Source organism: Sebastes fasciatus, chromosome 4 (genome assembly GCF_043250625.1).
Source record: "Sebastes fasciatus isolate fSebFas1 chromosome 4, fSebFas1.pri, whole genome shotgun sequence".
Classification (NCBI taxonomy): Eukaryota; Metazoa; Chordata; class Actinopteri; order Perciformes; family Sebastidae; genus Sebastes; species Sebastes fasciatus.
This window is the reverse complement of record NC_133798.1, coordinates 7,566,630-7,587,915: the sequence shown is the minus strand read 5'-3', so window position 1 is coordinate 7,587,915 and position 21,286 is coordinate 7,566,630. Positions and strand designations below refer to the sequence as shown.

At 39.8% G+C, this 21,286-nt stretch overlaps 2 protein-coding genes across 2 annotated transcripts; both read left to right on the top strand.

The window, feature by feature from the left end:
* The first annotated feature begins 5,570 nt into the window (after positions 1-5,570).
* Positions 5,571-13,083, top strand: cry1b (cryptochrome circadian regulator 1b). The gene is made up of 11 exons (XM_074631750.1): positions 5,571-6,052; positions 7,963-8,071; positions 8,476-8,618; positions 8,745-8,929; positions 9,046-9,134; positions 9,248-9,388; positions 9,527-9,838; positions 9,995-10,146; positions 10,290-10,492; positions 10,794-10,931; positions 11,822-13,083. Exons 1-11 carry the CDS (start codon positions 5,895-5,897, stop codon positions 11,902-11,904), a joined length of 1,713 nt encoding a protein of 570 aa, XP_074487851.1. The 5' UTR covers positions 5,571-5,894; the 3' UTR covers positions 11,905-13,083.
* A 1,112-nt stretch (positions 13,084-14,195) lies between these two features.
* On the top strand, positions 14,196-20,830 carry LOC141765637 (dihydrofolate reductase-like). Its single transcript, XM_074631754.1, has 6 exons — positions 14,196-14,382; positions 17,454-17,503; positions 17,938-18,043; positions 18,184-18,310; positions 19,638-19,753; positions 20,166-20,830. Exons 1-6 carry the CDS (start codon positions 14,276-14,278, stop codon positions 20,254-20,256), a joined length of 597 nt encoding a protein of 198 aa, XP_074487855.1. The 5' UTR covers positions 14,196-14,275; the 3' UTR covers positions 20,257-20,830.
* The last annotated feature ends 456 nt before the right edge of the window (positions 20,831-21,286 follow it).

The following is a 21,286-nucleotide window of genomic DNA, read 5'->3' as shown; positions in this document are numbered from 1 at the left end:
CTGACGTTTGTGCAGAAATAACTGCTGCAGCTCCTCCAGACCAACAGAGGTTTCCCGTGTCTTGTGAAGTGACAGGGCTCCGCAGCGAGAAACGTTATCGTCTCCGACCAAAACTCCGGTGTCAGTCACTTCCACACAGTGAGGCATACAGCTTATTAATTAAACACTGGTATAAGATCGGTAGTCGGTATCGTCCGATACCCAAAGCCCAGGTATCGCTATCGGGACTGAAAAAGTCGGATCGATGCATTCATTAATATTTTGTTACTGTAATGCCTATTTTTACAGCTAAACAGTACACTACAAGATGTTTCTGAAAACATTTGAGGCGAGAAATAGGCATTACAGTAACAGAATATTGATTCATATTTCATCAGCGCTGCCTGGTTTGACCGTTTCATTGGAGTTCGCGAGTGATTTACAGCTGCCTCCATTGAATGAACAGCCAATAGGAACGCTCTCTCTCTCTCTCTCTCTGAAATGACCTGTGATTGGCCAAACTCTCTTATCACGGGCTAGATCTTTTAAAGCCTGAAAACAGAGCCATGAGGAGGTGCAGAAGTCTAGTTTTCTCTCAGAACACTTGAATTGTAATATGCTGAAAGGTTATTATGGAATTTTTGCCACCAAACACAAATTTCCAAACTTTTTTTTACCAAGTTTACATATAAAGAGACGTGCTGTTCAGACTCTGAAGGTCATGCAAGAAAAGGACAATAAAGCAGAGAGTGTGGGATGTGTGGAAGAAAGGAAAAAGTCTCTCCAAATCCAACTTATGGAGATGTTGAATGTTTTAGTAGGTTGTCTCTCTGCTCTGAATGTGGAAGGTGTAAACAGAATACTGTTCTCATATGTTACTGCAATATGGCAAGGTCTGCACAGCACGGGAGGCAGCAGAATGAGAGAAGTCAGAAATACGTCAGACAAAACATTTTATTGAATGCAAAGAAAATTAGATGTTCTAATAAATCCTATGAGACCCAATATAAGATTATTCACAGACTACATTTAACAACACCTATTCGATCTAAATATGACCCTAAAAATAGCTGTGGCACATATAATCATCTTATGTGGTTGTGCCCTAAAATTGTAACTTTTTGTCTGTCAGTCCAAAGCAAGATTAAGATTTGGGATAGATATACCTCTAAATCCACATCATTTTGTACTAGGATTAGACTCTAATTATGAACGTACAGTAGGTACAGGTATATCCTTAGAGTCGCGTTGTATGCTACCCCCATGATATTGTAGCATGGTATGAAAAATATATGTATTTTTTTGCCATTGGAGAGTCTATCACATGTGTTAACAAGTACTCTTGATGTGTTTGTAAGGAACTGGTTCCCACTAGCAATATACCTGGAAGAGGAATGGTCAAGAGTAATGAGTATGGGGGTAACAAATATAACAGTATGAGTATGTGCAGTTGTTAAATTCACCAAGTTGTTGATGCTCACATTTTATTTATTATTATTTTTATTATTTTGTGTGTGTGTATAGGGTATGTTTTTGTTTTGTGGTTTTCGGTATGTCTTGTATCAATTCTAGGCCTTTGTATTGTGTCATTTTATTATGTTGAAAATAAAAATATTGAAAGTGAGAAATACATCAGACAATAGAGGTGAAAGGGGACTCGGATATTTTTGTTTCATCATTTAAATGGGGGGGAAAAACAGCGAAAAGGGGAGAGGCTGGGCTTCCTAACTGCCCTCTTTCTCCAGGTTGAGGAGGGAGGGATTGATTTGTTATAATCACGTTGATTTATCTACGTAGCCTCATTGATTGCTCTATGACAGTTCTATCCTTTGAGGAAAAGAAAAGGCTATGATGTTGGGCACCAAAGAATCAATTATTGTAAAACGAAAAGTAGCTAAATTGGGTTCTAAAACACCTTGAAGCTCTTTTATATTCTTGGAGGATAATTTAATATCACAGTTTCATGTATACGTTTGGTGCAAATTAGCCTTTCTGGCCGAGGGAATTGCTTTAATCAAACTTAACTTAGAAAGAGCAGCATGTCAGAGGGAGCACAAAGCGGAATGAGGTAATTTAAAAAAAAAAGAAGAAAAAAAAAGGTGATTCTGTACCAAAAGCCTTTTTCTAGTTAAAACCCGCAGGATCCCAAGCACAAAGCAAGTGACCTGCTTTTAAGTCACGCTGTCAGCATGGCTCTCAGGATGGTAATGTTGGTTTGTCTACTTTGGTCCAGGCTGAAATATCTCCGAAACTATTAGATGGATTGCCATACAATTTGGTACAGCATTGAATGAACTGTAATCACTCTGGTGATCCCTTAACCATCTAGTCAAGCGCCAGCATCATGCAAATTTTCAATTTGCATAATATTTTGGTTTTATGACCAAATACCTGCAAAACTAACGACTTTCCCATCAGGCGCAGCTGTACTTTGTGTTTAGTGCTAATTGTGTCAGCAAGCTACATTCCTAAACTAAGATGGTAATCATTAGGCTATAGGCTACCCGCTAAACATCTTGAGCATGTTAGCATGCTGACATAAACTCAAAAGGCCGCTGTAGATCTGCACTGAGCGGCTAGTATGGCTGTAGACTCTTGTTTCACATTACATCATATTCTGCTAAGTAATTCCTATTTAAATAGCTTAAAATGTACATGATTTTACACATCATAGTGCTAATTATCGTCAATCAACTTAGGACATTGACTGGACACATATTGAACAGTATAGACCAGGGGTCAGCAACCTTTACTATCAAACGAGCCATTTTAGGCAACAAAAAAAAATAATAATAATCTGGAGCCGCAAAACATTTAAGCATTGTGATGAAGGTAACACAGCTTATAGTCTAAGTATATAGTATATAAGTCTAATGCAGTGAGGGCCAAAGAACAAATGTACTACAGAGTATTAGGGCCACATTGAGGGAAAAAAGATATGAGATTTAAAGAATAAAGTCATAATATTACGAGAAAAAAAGTTGTAATATAATGGGATTGAAGTCATACTATTACACCAAAAAAGTCAGAAGTTTACAAGAAAAAAGTTGTAATATGAGAATAAAGTCATAATATTACGAGAAAAAAGTCAGAAGTTTACGAGAAAAAAAGAAAATAACACGTAAAATTACTACTTTATAATATTACGACTTTATTCTCATAATATTATGACTTTATTCTCGAAATCTCAGATTTATTTTTTTTCCTCAATGTGGTCCTAATACTCCGTCGTACCGTCGTACCATAGACCTACAACAATGATAAATAAAATTGAAAATGTAAACAAAAAAACAGTTATTCATTTCCACTAATTTTTTTAAAAATCCACAGGGAGTCACTGGAGAGGGGCTAAAGAGCCGCATGTGGCTCCGGAGCCGCAGGTTGCTGACCCCTGGTATAGGCTATAGCTGCCACATACTCTTTGTGTCATAGCAAAAGCTGTGACTGCTCTAACCAAAGCAAATAAAAACCTTCAAACAAATTTTAAAATCACATTGCTCTTGAAAACGAGAAAACAGAAATTAATGGAAAAAATAAATGAATGAAAAAAAAAGGGAAATATTTAAAAATGTGATGAAGGGGATTCCACAGCCTTCCTAAACCAATCCTGGTTAAGACTGCCATCTAGTGTCCACTTGCAAAGCTACATGCAATTGCATAACTAACTTAACACTGTCTATTTCAGGTACTTATTCCTGGTGAAACTGGGTGTGACCAAGTCCTCTGACATGAGCTATCAGAATGAATACAAATGAATAAAACTCTTCAACTATTAGGAGAGTGAGAACCATGGATTAAATTGGCTTTCGTAAAGAGGTCAGGAAAGGTCGAGAAGTTGGGAGAGAGTAGGGAATGGAAAATGCCAATATTGCTAATAATTTGCAGATCCACCACAAACAATCAGTACATCTGCTGCAGTGTTGCAATCCATCACCCCTCCTATCTTAATCTACAGTATAATGACCTGAGATAAACACTTTGACTGCCATGCTGGAAAGCCATATGCTCCAAGAAAGGTTTATAGACACATGTACTATAATTTACCCCAGAAATGTCCGGTAATACTATAGGCCACTAAAGCAGTTTCTGATACAGCTGAAAATAACACCTTAGTTTGGGTTAGAAAGCTACAGTACAGACTTTACTGCCTAACATTAAGCTTTACTGTAAAACCTCAGTTTCTGAATCACTGCACAGACTGTTTCAAGCCAAGCCGATCTGTTTTAGTCTATTCCGGATGAACATAAATAGACATTGTCAGGTGCAATGCTCTGAGTAAGTTAAAAGCCTCTACAGGTACTTACTATAATAGATATATAGCTCCACAGGCCTGCTGGGTCTGCAGTGAACCTAATACTTGTTGGCATCCTGCTCCTGGGCGATACAGTATGTTCTCACTTCAGCACAGCACGTTCCTCTTTCCTCTAACAGTGTCATTTCTGTGTTATAAAACAGAAGGAACAAAAATTATACAATTAATTTTTCACAAAAGTATTTAGAAAATATTGGTATTTTGAATTAATTTCACAGAGTGTAATCAAAATCAAACATTCATTGCTTTTTAGCCATTTCAGTTATACCTAAAATGCAATAACTTATGCAACAGCTATAACAAACAAAGCAGAATATCAATCACATATAGTGTACTGTCCCATTTCTTCATTTTCACAAATCTCTGCTGAAAAGCAGAGAGACATATTTTTATGAGGATGTCTAGATACAAATCATAACACAGCAACACACCCCTGGGACACAATGGCAGCACCTATCCTGATTGTACTACTAGTCTTATGCAATGTGACATTCACAGCTATAAGCACAATATTCAAATAAAACTCTTTTAAATGATGTCTAACAATTACATTATTATGCAAAGTCAGTTACCCATTTCCATAGACAAATACAATAAACGTATTATGTAACATAATCAATTTAAGGTGTTGGTGCTGATTTTTATCAGGGATACTGTTTTCTGTTTGTTGACATTATTCAAAATGATCAGCTACAACAGCACAATATAATTTATAATAATAATAATAATAATAATAATAATAAATGTCTCTCTGTAAAATATCTTTTGTTTGTTTTTTATATGTCCCTGCACTTGTCTTCACCTGTTTTGTAATCACTTTATCACACAATAAAAAAAAGAAAAAAAAGTCATAATAACAATAATAATTTAGGGTTGATTTCCTCTTTATCTGTAATTATAACTAAAACAATAATAACAATATGATTACATATAGTACATACTGTTTTATTGACACAATTTTGTCCTTTATGTAATTTTACCTGGCATGTGCTCATCCGGGTACTTTACTTCTGGTTTCTGGGTCAGTCATATAACACAGTACAAAACCTCAAAATAAGTGCTTTTATAGACACTTTTAGCTGCTTTTCTTTACTAAAGCTCTCCAAAAGTGAACCCTGACACAGAATATGGAGCGAAAACTACTAAATATGTTGATTTACATATAAAAACAGCCGCAGAAGACGTGGTGGGCAGTGGAAAAGGAAAGCACATTAGTGAAACGTGACAGAGGAACAGTTGTATAACAGCTGGGTCTGACCAATCCGCGCTGCGTTGTCCTAGATGCGTGGAGATGTCAGAGGACGTCTAGCTTGTCAGACGGATTTACCAGCGTTACAACGACACCACTGTAATGTTTAACGTGTTAGTGAAGTTATAGTTTCTATTTATACTCTATCTATACTATTCATGGAGCAAGGTTAAGGTCGGAGAAACCCTTAAAGCTACTCTACAGATCCACTGAACAGGTTCAAAGCTATTTCCTCCACGGATGTGAATCTTGACTATCTTGCTACCAAAACAACGTAAGAGGGTGTCTTTTTGGTGTTTTTTGGGAACCCCTCCACTCTTTCTAACCACACATATATAAAGAAAGGCGGTCGACATGGTGGTCAACACCATCCACTGGTTCAGGAAGGGGCTGCGGCTGCACGACAACCCGTCTCTGAGGGACTCTATCCGGGATGCGGACACGCTGCGCTGCGTCTACATCCTTGACCCCTGGTTCGCAGGCTCCTCCAATGTGGGCATCAACAGGTGGAGGTAAGGATGATGAGTGATTGGTGGGTGGAGGGGTTAATAGATTATGTATCATATACCTGCTGCACCTGAACACCAACTCTATAGTGGACCCTGATTAAAGCTGCAGTAGGCAGAATGTTTTTGGCATCATTGGGCTAAAAATTGCATCATAACCTTTCAGCATATTGTGATTCAAGTGTTCTGAGAGATAACTAGACTTCTGCACCTCCTCATGGCTCTGTTTTCAGGCTTTAGAACATTGTGAGATTCCTCTTGAGGAAATACCAAGCACCGCCCACCTGCCATTATCCTATTTGGTTGTTCACAGCAGGTTTAGTTTCCATGTTGAGAATCCATGAGATCATGATTGATAAGCATGGCATCTTCATTTGTCTCTCCTTTACTGACTCTCTGGATTCAAACCTTTGGCATGATGGTATCAGTTAGCCACTCAGTAGCTTTAGTAACCTTCTGCAGACAAGGAGCTACTCCTTTTGCTCAAATACAATTAATATAAATAAATATTTAAAGAGCGAGAGAGTGACTTTGACAAGTAGTCTTGACATTTTCCCTGAATCTCTCCTCTGCTGATGGTGCATTATACCATTGACCTTATATTGTACCACTGTACGTTGAAGTATCTTCATGAATTCAGTGGACTGCAGTCCATAATCTTCTTCATTTGGAAAGAAATGACTTTGACCTTCATGTCCTGAGAGAAGATGTTGTTTAAAGGCTTCAGATGAGGCAGTGAGCGTGCTTTACCATGGCGACGACACATTTTCCCCGCGTACTAACTCTGCTGCTCAGTCCTTGAATGAAGCGCTGCGAAATTGGGTCAGTGTTGTTATGGTCGTTACATCATGCACTATTCTGACCTACATTTAAACACACTCCGCAGACCCCCCACTCTACAAGCTATTTCTATAGATTTATCAACATTATTAAGTCATCCATGATGCCTGCACATCAACCTCACAGTTTTGTGGGGAAAGTAGCAATTGTTGTTGTTCTGGCCTTTGGTTTTTCAGTCTAAACTTGCGTTTAGGAACCAATAAATGAAGTCAAAAGGCAGATTATTTAACAAATCCCTCGTTCATATGAATTTTGAACGGAATTTTTGCCCAATGATGCCAAAAATAGTCTGCCTACTGCAGGTTTCACTGCTGTGTAGTTGTCCTTCTGCTACTGCTCTTGGGAACATTGTGCACGTGCAGTGTTTGGTCAACTGCATAAAAAGACTTCACCAGAAGAGGGCTGCCTGTTCACACTGAAACACATGAGTCTTTGATTCCATGCACTCCCTTCATTGACGAGAGATTTTTGCTCTGTAGTCTATATGTAGTATTTTGTTTATACCACACGATGGAGCAGTTAAACCTTGTGATTATGTTGTTTAATTTGAAGTTTTGATTCAAAGGAATAGCCTAAGTGATTCTTTCTCTAAATAGTGCATTGTCAAAATAATAGTGACAATAACTATTGTTGCATCCTGCAATGCTGGTGATGGGAAACTTGGTTATTCTCGAGAGTTGGGCTTACTATATTTCTGTTGCTTTGTGTAATACAGTGTAATAGCTTCTCAGCACCGCTAACACTATATTTAGAGATATATGGCTGAATGAATCTGAACTGCCACACATGCTAAACAACAGACTGAGGCGCCGACTCTCACTAAAGTAACAGTTGCCTAGTTTCCAACCATCGTAATCTTTCAGTACAGTCAGGAGGGTCCACACATCCATTGCTGTTCCATTAAAATGTTACCCATGTGACACACACACACCGTCTTGGTGCAGCAGTGGTGATGTCCTTTTTAAGATCATCTGATCAGCTACACCTATGATCAGTGGATTCATGATTGCATTTAGTGTAACCGTGGTCTCTGGTGTATAATCAATAAATTGATCCCTCTCTCTGCTTGGTTCCAGGTTTCTGTTGCAGTGCTTAGAGGATTTGGATGCCAGCCTGCGCAAACTCAACTCCCGCTTGTTTGTCATCAGAGGCCAGCCTACAGATGTCTTCCCTCGGATTTTTAAGGTACGAGCGATGGAACAGAGTAGAAGAGGCAGTCTTATACTTAGCTTTGTTCTGAAATAAACTGTAACTTTTTATTAATTTTAACATAATGGTAGACACTAAACCCCAAGTTGCTCCCCGCAACTGCTCCTAAATGCTTAGAATGGCTTAAATGCAGAGGTCAAATTGTGTGTATGTACCTGTATGTATATGACAAAATGTAGTAAAGTTTAAGTTTAAAGTTTTTAAAGATGTTGATACTGTAGTGAACTTATGCAATGGCCTGCGATGCTTAGAAATGAAATACTTCTAAGATATTTAACTTTTTTTTTTACCATAAACATTGTGATCTCTGTCATTCTGTCAGTCCGTCTTTTACATGTATTCCTTTACAGAATAAAACAATATCTATTACTGTTCCTCAGGAATGGCAGATTAACCGTCTATCTTATGAGTACGACTCCGAGCCGTTTGGCAAGGAACGTGATGCTGCCATCCAGAAACTAGCCAGCGAGGCCAAGGTAGAGGTCACGGTGCGGACTGCACACACCCTCTACGATCTGGACAAGTGAGTGACTATACAGTATTAGTTGAAACTAATGTCCCATAGGAATGAACCTCTTGTGTGGTCACTGCCTGCTCTGTGTTTGTGTAGAGTTGTGCTGATTACCCTTTTCATTTTTCTCTCCTTAAGGATCATAGAACTCAATGATGGTCAGTCTCCTCTCACGTACAAGCGCTTCCAGGCCCTCATCAACCGTATGGATGCTGTGGAGCTGCCCGCAGAGACGATCACATCCGAGGTTCTCAAAAACTGTGCCACACCCATCAGCGAAGACCACGATGACAAGTTTGGGGTGCCCTCCCTGGAAGAGCTTGGTAAGTTTTCTCTTTATTTTTTTTAAGTTTGTTGTGCGCATGAATACACTGGTGGTGGTGTATGCATATACACAGACTTTGAACAGTTTTTGAATCTATACTTGTATATTTTTCAGGTTTTGAGACAGAGGGCCTGACCACAGCAGTATGGCCAGGTGGAGAAACAGAAGCCCTCATGAGGCTGGAGCGGCATCTGGAGAGAAAGGTAAAAAGACATTGTTACTCCACAGTATGACACCGTGGGTTTCAGGGGATTTTCTCTCAGCAATCACAGTGGGATTATTTTATTAAAAAGCTGACTAACCATCTTTTTTCCAGGCATGGGTGGCAAACTTTGAGCGTCCACGTATGAACGCCAACTCCCTGCTGGCCAGTCCCACCGGCCTCAGCCCCTACCTGCGCTTCGGATGTCTCTCCTGTCGACTCTTCTACTTCAAACTCACTGACCTGTACATGAAGGTACGAACGACCACAGACAGGACAAGAAACAATACAAACGGTTTATTTTTGGAATAAGCCATTTTATGTTTTATCACATTTTGTTTTCACTCAGATTGGTTTTAAATGTCTAAGTTTTCTGCATCTCTATCTTACCAGGTCAAGAAGAACAGCACCCCGCCGCTCTCCTTGTATGGCCAGCTGCTGTGGAGGGAGTTCTTCTATACGACGGCCACCAACAACCCCTGCTTTGACAAGATGGAGGGAAACCCCGTTTGTGTGCAGATCCCCTGGGATCGGAACCCGGAGGCGCTGGCCAAGTGGGCCGAGGGACGGACGGGCTTTCCCTGGATAGACGCCATCATGACTCAGTTGAGGCAAGAGGGGTGGATCCATCATTTGGCGAGGCATGCTGTGGCCTGCTTCCTCACCAGGGGAGACCTCTGGGTCAGCTGGGAGGAAGGCATGAAGGTAAGAACAGAGAAAAAAGGGTGCATAAGGTGCAAACCTTCCATCTATCACCATAGTTTGAGGTCATTAAAAGAAGAGTTATAGTAAATTAATGTTTCTTTCTCTGATTAAATTTACCACCATGCATTAACTCAACTGTCTGTCTGTGTTTTTCAGGTGTTTGAAGAGCTGCTTATAGACGCGGACTGGAGTGTAAATGCTGGCAGCTGGATGTGGCTTTCCTGCAGTTCATTTTTCCAGCAGTTTTTCCACTGCTACTGCCCCGTGGGATTCGGGCGACGCACGGACCCCAACGGGGACTACATACGGTTAGTCAGAACATCTACTATAGCACATCTGTAACATCTCAGTCTCAGAGAAAACCGATATTTCTGTAGTGTGCTACATAAGTGTACTTTGCCTTTATTCATCCTCCACATCTGTCTTCATTCTTTCCTTTCTCCGCTCACAGGCGATATTTGCCCATACTGAAAGGCTTTCCAGCCAAATACATCTATGATCCTTGGAATGCCCCAGAGGAAGTGCAGAGGACAGCCAAGTGTATGATAGGAGTCCACTACCCCAGGCCCATGGTGAACCACGCTGAGGCCAGCCGCGTCAACATCGAGCGGATGAAGCAAATCTACCAGCAGCTTTCCAGCTACAGAGGACTAGGTAGGAAAACGACCCAAATACTGATTACCCCAAACACACCGCACTCTCATGCCATCATTTGAATGTATTTTTTAATTTCTGGAATGCTACCTTTATTTATACAGATAAAGCATGTTCAAAGGAAATGGTTCTATACTTCTGACTTTAGTCATTCTTATGAAACCTGTGTTATGAGATCTAAGCCACAGATCTACACCACAATGATGCAGAAACACTTTCCAGAGCCAGTGTTTCTTTATGTTTTTTCACAAGTAAGTGTTGTCTTGTTGGTAAATTAAAATTGCTCTGTTCTCCTTTTCAGGCATGCTGGCATCAGTTCCTGCCAATCTCAACAATGGTGCAAATGGCAGTAATGTCGTAGCAGTCAACACAGGGACCAGTCAAGGTCCAGTAGGGTCCTCTGAAGGCCTCAACACATACGCGGGAATGTCTCGAACAGGTACGTCGGTTGAATGGTTAACATTGTCATTGGTTATTTTAAGGCTAGTTAGGTTTTAGGTTCATACTTATATTTTGGGTTTCTACTAGAACATGTTTACACGCTTTACTTTTCTCATACTGGCGGTGCTGCAGCACCTCATTTCACCCGCTGTCTGAAACGCTCCGTTAGAGCCAATTGGTCAGCTGGCCCACTCTGTTGCGATTGGTCAACCGAACCAAACTCTTCGGACTCCGCTCCAGCTCCACTCTAACTAGCTTAGTTTGAGGGCGTGCCGAACTAGCCGTTAGGCAGGTATTATGCAAATGTGTTACTTGGTGACATCACCACGTTACAGAAGAAAAGGCAGGACTTCAAGCGAGATGTTTCAGGCGGTTCAGGAGCAGTGTTTCTGTCGGGGAGAATAGCTCCTTTTGGTCTGGACTTTGGGCTTTATATCTTTGCAGATGTTTTACATGCACAAAAACACTATATAACACATTAAAGGAAAGAGAAAAAGCACAAAAGCATAATAGGTCCTCTTTAAAATAGCAACATGTTATTTACTCAAAGTCATCACACTTGTGACTAAAATGAATAGTCACGAGCTGGCAGCGTGATATCAAATATTTGCTTTCCCTGGTTTGCAGGATTGCTGGCGCTGAGAACTAGTAGCTGAATATTGGGCCTAATTACCGAACATAACTAAACTACTGTTGTTCTTCCAAAACAAGCCAGAGATATTGAAAATCAATACAAATTCCCTGAGCCAAGTTGCTAAACTTTAAAATTAACTTATTGACGCAAGTGTATTTATATCCAATTCATAAAACAAACCGTAAGTTGATACCAAATGAGTTTGAAACGATCCCTTCTTGACGTATGTTGTGTATGTTATTGTTTTTATGCAGAAAGAGGACATTCCACGCAGAAGCGGCGCCGCGAGGAAGTTTCGCCCAAATGCAGCTCTAAATTCTGGAGGCCGAGCAAATAGACTGCAAAAAGCAAAAGACAATGGGGTCCCTCAGTCGGTCTGGATCATCTGGATAGCATCCTCTCCTGATATGCTCTCAGCTGACACACAGAACTAACAAACCATAGATAAGATGATGTGTCTTGATCTCCAGATAAGACATCGCACATCTCAGGAACCGAGGAAGGAATTCAGAGACAATGAAAACATTGACGAGAGAAAACCCTGGAAAAGCAGGGTATAAAAGGCAGAGACAATTGATCTCTGAAGTCTTCACGCCAGGGTGTTGTGACGCAGCCTATTGTCTTCCACTACAGTATGTCTCTGTACAACTGTTGAAAGGACTAATCGTTATCACCACCCCCCCCTTCAACACCCGAGATCACAGGCCAGGATGTCATTTGAGTGGAACTGTGTAATTCTGTTTATCTAGCCATCGGTTCTCGTAGATAGCGAGCTGATCTTTATGTGAAAAGGTCAACATCTGAAATCTCATTTCCATCTGAGTGATGGGAACCTATAACTCAACCTTGAGACAAATCCTTCAACCACTCTGACATAAGATGATCTGAGAGCTGCACTGCGAAGCAGGATTTGGGGTTAGCGAGGTAACTTCAGGGTTAACCCTTCAGGGTTTTCAGTCCTACGACGGTGGTTCACTTCTTACCGGGGTAGATCGCCGTGGTAATTGATGCTGAACAACTGACCTGCTCCGGAGCAAGTTATGTTCGAGATAAGAGATCAACTTGTATAAAAGCACCGCCTACGGTATGCTGAACTCGCTTCGTAGTACAGGCCTCTGGATAACACACAGTTGTATATCTTTTCTCTAAAACAAGCCCCCAAATATGTCATATGAAGAATATTAAGTCACACTTCATGTCATGGATGTACATAGTTTTTTTTCCCAAAGTTTTAGGACACAAAGGCCTGATGTATAGTAGTAACGAATATTAGAAGCAAGATTGTCAGGTTTGACAATAAACAGGCCTTGCATTGTACATTTTGTAAATATTTGTTTTTTCAAACTTTTGTATATTTGCCTCTGTGGTTTCACAACTCCTTTTTGTAAATAACGTGGAACTTAAAAAGTTCCACTGTGAATAATGCATGTGCGTCTCCCATGTGATTGTAAATCTATTATTTTTGTATAAAAAAAGGCCAAATTTGAAATATATTGAAATAAATGACAGAAACATTTATGTATACTTTTATCTTTTTTATTTGCACTATAATGTCAACAGATTTCTATTTCACATCTTTCTGAAGGTGTGTGTGTAGCATTTTAAAAAGTCGGTAAAGCCTGCGGGAATGAGATATGTTGGCAACTAGCCATGTGATGCTTTTTGTTTCCATTAAATGTCATGAATACCTGCACCCTTTGTCCAATTTACACACACATTCAGTAAACATATCATCCGTCTTATGTATTTTAATTAATTTGCTTAAAATTAGAAAACAGCTTTGTACTTATAATCCCTCATGCAGCTTGCCAAGATGTGTGACGGTGATGCATACCTATCCACATGCAGACTACCTTTTATATTTTTGCTCAGTTTGCTATCAAGTTATAGAACTTTGTTTACACTCAGACATTATCTGTAGCCCAGTATCCTAGAAGCATAAAATCAGTCGCTGTGATTAAAGCTGTTAAACAATAAAACATGAGAAAGTCCAGGAGGTGCTACTACTCTTAATTGGCACTTATCTGTAAACTTTGAGCCAGTTAATTTGAGATAGTGTGCTGCATATTGCATCCTTTGCCATACTTATTGACCTTTTATCCAGTTTTCCTAGAAGGTGCAGATATAAATACCAATTGTTACATCCCCTCATAGCTCAATGTTATCCTCTTAAGTAAAGCCATCTGTCTTTACCTTATTTTCTATTAATTTATTTAATCGCCAATAGGCACTTCCTACCTAACAAACCCAGCTTTTAATAATCAAGACTTTGTCATTGACATATCAAGTTTTATTAAACGGGGGACCCCCTTTTTGCAGGGCTTTCTCTGATTTAATACTCCTTGTGTGTGTGTGTGTGTGTGTGTGTGTGTGTGTGTGTGGTGCTAGAAATGTATTTTTCTGTGCAAGCAGGATGTGTAACAAATTTCAATGTGTATGATTGCCTTGTGAGGGAGTCACGTTACTGTATGGTCACACAGCCAGTTTAGCCTCGGGGTGGGGACAGGCTTTGTGCTGTTGGAAGCTTCTATAGACAACAAGAAGGTTGGAAGCTTGAAATCACATTAAGGATGCACTGAAGCTCCACTGTGTCCAATAGCAGCTGCCGGTCAGTGGGCGGTGATAGTTGAGTTCAAGCTTCAATAAATAGTTCCCGCACACAGACTCAGTCATACCGTGTTGCAGATCTGGAGCCAGTGGACTACACGATGGAAACGAGCGGGGACAAAGTGCAGAAGAAGCCCATTTGCCTCATTGCAGCGGCCTGCAATGATATGGGCATCGGGAAGGACGGGGTATTGCCCTGGGATTTACCGTAAGAGAGAAACTATTTGTGATAACGTGTCTTAAATGCTTCATTCAGTTAGGGACTGTAAACAATGTCTTATCGGCTACAGGTATACGCTACTGTGTCTGTGACCCCAGGTCAAAAAAATCAAGTGCACTGAAGTTCACTTAATTTAAGTATACTTAGTATACTTTCATGTGCACATGTGATTAGTGTACTAAAGTGTGCTATTTTCGAGAGTAATATCAATATACTTAGTATACTAATTATATATATCATTAGCTGACCCGAATGCTTCGAAGCTTCGACCGTTGCCATGGTTACTGACCTCCAAATCAGTATTCGAATGCTTCGTTTGTTTACATATAAGTATGTTATAATAATGTATAAATCCCCAAATAGCCCATGGATTGAGGAATAATCCAACAATTAATATTCAACATAAATTATTAGTTATTCTCAGACAGATATTGCTGTTTGTTGTGTGTAGAGGTGTATGTGTGTACAGTAGTGCGGCAGCGGCACTGAAACAGGGGAGATGGAGACAGACAGACAGCTTCAAATACCTTCGAATATTACTCATCAAAGCTTCGAAGCCCAAAAAATTGTATTCGAGACAGCCCTAATCATTAGTGCATACTAAAACACAATTAAGTGTACTATTTTGACACACCATTAAGATGGACTTATCTTTTTTTTTTTTTTTACTAATAATGTATTTTTATAAATGGATTATTTTCATACTCAAAGTATATTTTAATTCACTTTCAGATAACTGTTCTCTAAGATAACTGTATTACTATTACTACTACTACTACTACTTATAGTATATAAAAAATACATTTAAATTAAATTACAAGATGCGGATAATACATTTTAAATATAATTCATTACAATTTGGAATGGCTTTCAAGTTCACTTAAAATATACAGACGTAGGCAAAGTTGTTGGTAACGTTCCGTTAAAGAGAGAAAAACCCACAATGGTCACTGAAATAACTTGAAACTGACAAAAGTAATAATAAATAAAAATTCACTGAAAATGAGCTAATGAAAATCAGATATTGTTTTTGAATTGTGGTTCAACAGAATCATTTTAAAAAACAAACTAATGAAACTGGCCAGGACAAAAATGATGGTACCCCTAGAAAAGATGTAAAATAATGTGACCATAGGGACATGTTAAACTAAGGTGTGTCCTGTAATTAGCATCACAGGTATCTTCAAACTTGTAATCAGTCAGTCTGCCTATTTAAAGGGTGAAAAGTAGTCACTGTGCTGTTTGGTATCATGGTGTGTACCACACTGAACATGGACCACAGAAAGCTAAGGAGAGAGTTGTCTCAGGAGATCAGAAAGAACATTATAGACCTTCATGTTAAAGGTAAAGTCTATAAGACCATCTCCAAGCAGCTTGATGTTCCTGTGACTACAGCTGCTCATATTATTCAGAAGTTTAAGGTCCATGGGACTGTAGCCAACCTCCCTGGACGTGGCCGCAAGAGGGAAATTGATGACATATTGAAGAGACGGATAATACGAATGGTAACCAAAGAGCCCAGAACAACTTCCAAAGAGATTAGAGGTGAACTCCAAGGTCAAGGTACATCAGTGTCAGATCGCACCATCCGTCACTGTTTGAGCCAAAGTGGACTTAATGGAAGATGACCCAGGAGGATACCAAATCATAAAAAAGCGAGACTGGAATTTTCCAAAATGCATATTGACAAGCCACAAAGCTTCTGGGAGAATGTCCTTTGGACAGATGAGACAAAACTGGAGCTTTTTGGCAAGTCACATCAGCTCTATGTTCACAGACTCAAAAATGAAGCATCCAAAGAAAAGAACACTGTACCTAATGTGAAACATGGAGGAGGCTCGGTTATGTTATGGGGCTGCTTTGTTGCATCTGGCACAGGGTGTCTTGAATCTGTGCAGGGTGCAATGAAATCTCAAGACTATCAAGGCATTCTGGAGCGAAATGTGCTGCCCAGTGTCAGAAAGCTTGGTCTCAGTTGCAGGTCATGGGTCCTCAAACAGGATAATGACCCAAAACACATCTAAAAACACCCAAGAATGGCTAAGAACAAAACATTGGACTATTCTGAAGTGGCCTTCTATGAGCCCTGATCTAAATCCTATTGAACATCTGTGGAAGGAGCTGAAACATGCAGTCTGGAGAAGGCACCCTTCAAACCTGAGACAGCTGGAGCAGTTTGCGCACGAGGAGTGGGCCAACATACCTGTCAACAGGTGCAGAAGTCTCATTGAGAGTTACAGAAATCACTTGATTGCAGTGATTGCCTCAAAAGGTTGTGCAACAAAATATTAAGTTAATGTTACCATCATTTTTGTCTAGGCCAGTTTCATTAGTTTGTTTTTTTAAATGATTCTGCTGAACCATAATTCAAAAACAATATCTGATTTTCATTAGTTAATTTTCAGTGAATTTTTATTTATTATTACTTTTGTCAGTTTCAAGTTATTTCAGTGACCATTGTGGGTTTTTCTCTCTTTAACGGAACGTTACCAACAACTTTGCCTACGTCTGTAATTGAAATACAATGAAGTGTATATATAAAAGGTACCAATTACTCAAAAAAGTTGTACTTAAGTATATTGAAGTGTATCTTAATAGTGTGTCAAAATAGTACACTTAAGTACACTTAAATGTATTTCAGTCTTTATTATGAGAAAAACACCTTATTGATATTAAAAGATTAATAGAAATTGTACATGCTTCACAGCTTTGTTAAAAAAAAAAAAATATTAACTGGAGCACTAGTTGAAAAGTTATCAGGTATCCTACTAGAGCAGCTATATGGTGAAGTTATATTAAGTTGTAATACAGCAGCACTAGTAGAGGGGAGAGTAGTGGTACTGCTAGTAGAGGACAGTAGTTATAAAAGTGGTGCTTCATGGGGATATTTTACAATATAGTAAAATGAAAAGAAGAGCTGTGTGTTTTGATGTGTTATACATGACTATATACACATCTTATTCACTTTGCTCTCTGTGGAAACTATAAGCAGCAGTACATAGGGTTCATGAGATGACTGTTTTCTGCCTGATTTAATTTTGAAAATATGACTCTTACAGATGTGAATTCCAGAACTTTATGAACCACGTCACCAGGGTGTCGAGACCAGGTATTCCTCAACTTCAATATTACATCATATTATGACCACCTCATATAGGACTGGCTTTTAAATGCTGGAGCTGAAAGCACACCTGTGTTTTGGTACTTGTACATATCCTTACTTTGCTAAATATTTAAGAGCCATAAAGGGACATTCCAATTTGGTTATGTTAGGTTATCCTTCATGCTACCAACTGGGGTCTGCGGGAACCCCAGTTGGTCATCCTTGTGTGTTAAATATGTTGGTGGGATGAGGGTTAAACAATTTATCATTCAAAATGCACTATATCTCAATAGATATCATTATCAATTTATGAAATTACATATACCATGACAGATTTTATCCGTACCCACCGCTACTCAATAGTTTCCCCCCGCTGGTATGGGCTGCAATGGAACAAGATGTGTTGTTGAGTGTCAAACATTTTATTCCATCTATTTCAGGAAAGATGAACTTGATGGTCTGGGGCAAACTGTGCTGGTTCTCCAACCCCAAAAAAAACTTCCCAGTGGCCAATACTCTGCATGCGGTGCTGAGCAACACAATGGAGTGAGTGCTCTCTCACACAAACACCTGCATCATCACTTGTATCTGGGGGAGCCAGATATTTGGGCTTATCCAGAAATCAATCCTCGGTTTTTCATTGTCATTCCTCCTTCTCAATCTAATGGACATTCCTCCTCTCACAGCGCAGCTCCAGATCACGCCCACTTCTTGTGTCCAGACTTAGACAGTGCTGCCCGTCTGGCTGCACAGCCCCCCCTCGCTGACCTGATCGAGACCATCTGGGTTGTTGGTGGGACGCAGGTCTACAAGGTAAACCAGTCTGAGCATCTCATTGAAGAGAGCGCTGCTGGATTTACCAGTTGGGGGAAAATGAGCTGTGGGCCCATCTCACACACGTTTAACCAGTCATCCAGCATTTCAAGCTCCATCCAACTTCAAACCGGTCTACTCAGTCAGGATAATGAAACACTTTATTTTCATGGCGTTTATGAGATCACGTTGTCTGCACAAACTATAAATAGCATGCAAGCTAATGACAGAGCGACAACCTGTAATTAAGTTTTGATTTACCCTGATCTCACACAAGCAGGGTTGATAAACAGGAAACTGTTCAGACTTTCATTGCCATGTGAAGCCCCAATTATGCAAAGTTGTCTTGTTCAGCTTTCCTTCTTAAAGGGCCAGTGTGTAACAATTTCAGGGGATCTATTAGCAGAAATGGAATGTAATATTCATACATAGTGTATAATTACTGAAACTAAGAATTACCGTGTTTTCGTTAGCTTAGAATGAACCGTTTATATCTAGATAGAGAGTGGGTCCTCTTCACGGAGTCCGCCATGTTTCTACAGTAGCCCAGAACGGACAAACCAAACACTGGCTTTAGAGAGAGCCTTTCGCGTTTTTATGTAACCTGAAGGCCACCGTAGTTCTCCGACACGATTGTGAAACTGCGGTAACGTGAGCCACAGAGGCCCTGTTCAGGCCATGGCATTAACATGCGTCCTGGGTGATCCGATCACAAGTGGACAGCACTAAGTACAGGTGTGAATGCACTCGAGACGCATTGAGATCCTACATTCGACTACATTCGGAGGTGGTCTGGGCCACATGTGGCCCCATTCTTTTAGTGGTGTGCATGCGAATGTGTCCTGGGCCACATTAAGGACCGCCTATCAACTGACCTCCCGCTGAGATCTGCGGGTCTCTGCGCTCCTCGTGTGAATAGACAGGCAGACGCGAGCCTCGCAGCATGGAAACGGCCTCTGTGCTCTACTGTATTCTGTCGGTAGTCTGTTTAAAATAAACAACAAAAAGTTAATAAGAAGACACAACAAGGTCAATATTATTCATCATTACGATACATTATTAGTTCTGTGTTATTACAAAAAATATAAATAATATTTAAATCCCTACATGCATTTTTAGCTACGGCCACTAGGAAGGTTCAGCAAGCCCCCTGAACCGACGCGAACTGCGTCTGTGCTACACACTGTACCTTTAATATGTCAGTATGTTTTCTTCCACAATAAAAGCTCATTTATGTCCCATATTGTGCTGAATGACACATAGAAAAGCCCAGTTATTAATACTGTTAATGAGACCAGACTCTCTGTTGCTTCTTGTTTATGATCAGGATGCACTGGAGCACCCGTGGTGTGACTTGGTTTACCTGACGGATGTCATGGCGGAGTTTGACTGTGACGTTTTCTTCCCTGAGTTTGACAGAGGACTCTTTAAAGAACAAGAAGGGTATGTGTTCATCTCATTCTCAGACCATTACAGTGCAGGTCATCCTGACCTGGAGGCTGAACCTGCTGGCGGTGAAAGGTTAATGGTTAAACAGTTACAAAAGAGGGCTTTTTACATATAAAGTTGTTTTTAAACACTTCATTAGCACAGTTGCTTTAAATAGTTCAACTCAAAAGGATTTGCTGACATCACCTCGTACTTCAATTGCATTGAATTTGAATAGTAAATTAGTAATTGATGTTCACTAAAGGGAGATTCTGACCTTGCTTTTGGTATTATCTTGCTTTTCTATCATTAGAGGCAATGCATTACTGATTGTTAATGAAAGAGTATTTTACTTGTTTTATGTTTGACATTTTTTGTCGTTTTAATGAACTCACAAAACTTTTTTTTCCTTTTGTTTCCAATACAGATATCCTCATGTACCGAGTGGAATTCAAGAGGAGAAAGGCATTAAGTACAAATTCCAAGTGTTCAAGAAAGTGATTGGTGACGAGGTGTAGACAACTAAAAACAGGAAATCAACAGAATGTCAAAAAACACTCAAAGTAACTCATTCCTTGAAGACCTTTCCAGATTTATTGCAGAGTCAACTCCTGGATAGACTGTAGAGACTACTGCCAAAAGCCAAACCCACAGTGGGTCATTATGTAAATGATAATGTACAGCGAGCCGGTCATTGTTGTGGAATAAACCCAGACAGGGCGATGCAGCACCCGCTAGCTGTTCATTATCCCGCTTATAACACGGCTACTTACTTCAGAAATCAATAATTTGACACAAAAAAAGGTCTGACAGCAGAACTGCGCCCATAGCAGCTCTGCTATAAAGAAATAACACACCGTAGAATGCCATGATTGACCAATCAGAATCGAGTATTCAACAAAGCCATGTAGGCCTAACAATTTTTTATAAATTCAAGGAAAACCAAAGTCTTGCTAACACCCTTTATCATAACAGTCATTGAGCATTCCAGTGTAAATTACCTTTATACTCTTTATAATCCATGAAAAACTTGAAAGATGCACACACTTTAACAGTTTGTATTTATGTGTATTCACTCTTCTTCCATCACTGCCACTTTTTTTTGAAGAAAACAAAACACGACCACCCTCTGCTGTCACCTTGTCAGCGTTCACATCTCGTCCTCCTCCTCAGTAATATTGCAGCTGCACAGAGAATATGCTCGTCAGTGAGTCAGTCAGCGGCCAACGTCGATGACAGCCTGCGCTCAGCAGATCTGCTCCTTTCTGAGCACAACATGACAGATGCCAGTTTAGAAAGCTACAGGTGAACTGTCCTACTTTGGCTCTATGATGACTGTTATGTAGAAAAATATGAAGACATTTTTACAGCTTGTAATTGGTTGTGGTTAAAAATTGAAAGACATATATATTGATGAAGGTTTTTACTGTGCAGTCTTTTGTGAATCTAGGAGGTTTTTCATGAAAATAAATCAATGGTGAATTTTTAATGGAGAAACAACTGACATTTTGTGAATGTATTTTTCATTTTGAATAAAATTATGCTTAT

Coding starts and splice junctions, on each gene's coding strand:
- cry1b (XM_074631750.1), top strand. CDS start 5,895: ATGGTGGTCAACACCATCCACTGGTTCAGGAAGGGGCTGCGGCTGCAC. Junction 6,053..7,962: donor GTGGGCATCAACAGGTGGAG/GTAAGGATGATG, acceptor GCTTGGTTCCAG/GTTTCTGTTGCAGTGCTTAG. Junction 10,147..10,289: donor CCCAACGGGGACTACATACG/GTTAGTCAGAAC, acceptor CTCCGCTCACAG/GCGATATTTGCCCATACTGA.
- LOC141765637 (XM_074631754.1), top strand. CDS start 14,276: ATGGAAACGAGCGGGGACAAAGTGCAGAAGAAGCCCATTTGCCTCATT. Junction 17,504..17,937: donor CACCAGGGTGTCGAGACCAG/GTATTCCTCAAC, acceptor CATCTATTTCAG/GAAAGATGAACTTGATGGTC. Junction 18,044..18,183: donor GTGCTGAGCAACACAATGGA/GTGAGTGCTCTC, acceptor CTCCTCTCACAG/CGCAGCTCCAGATCACGCCC.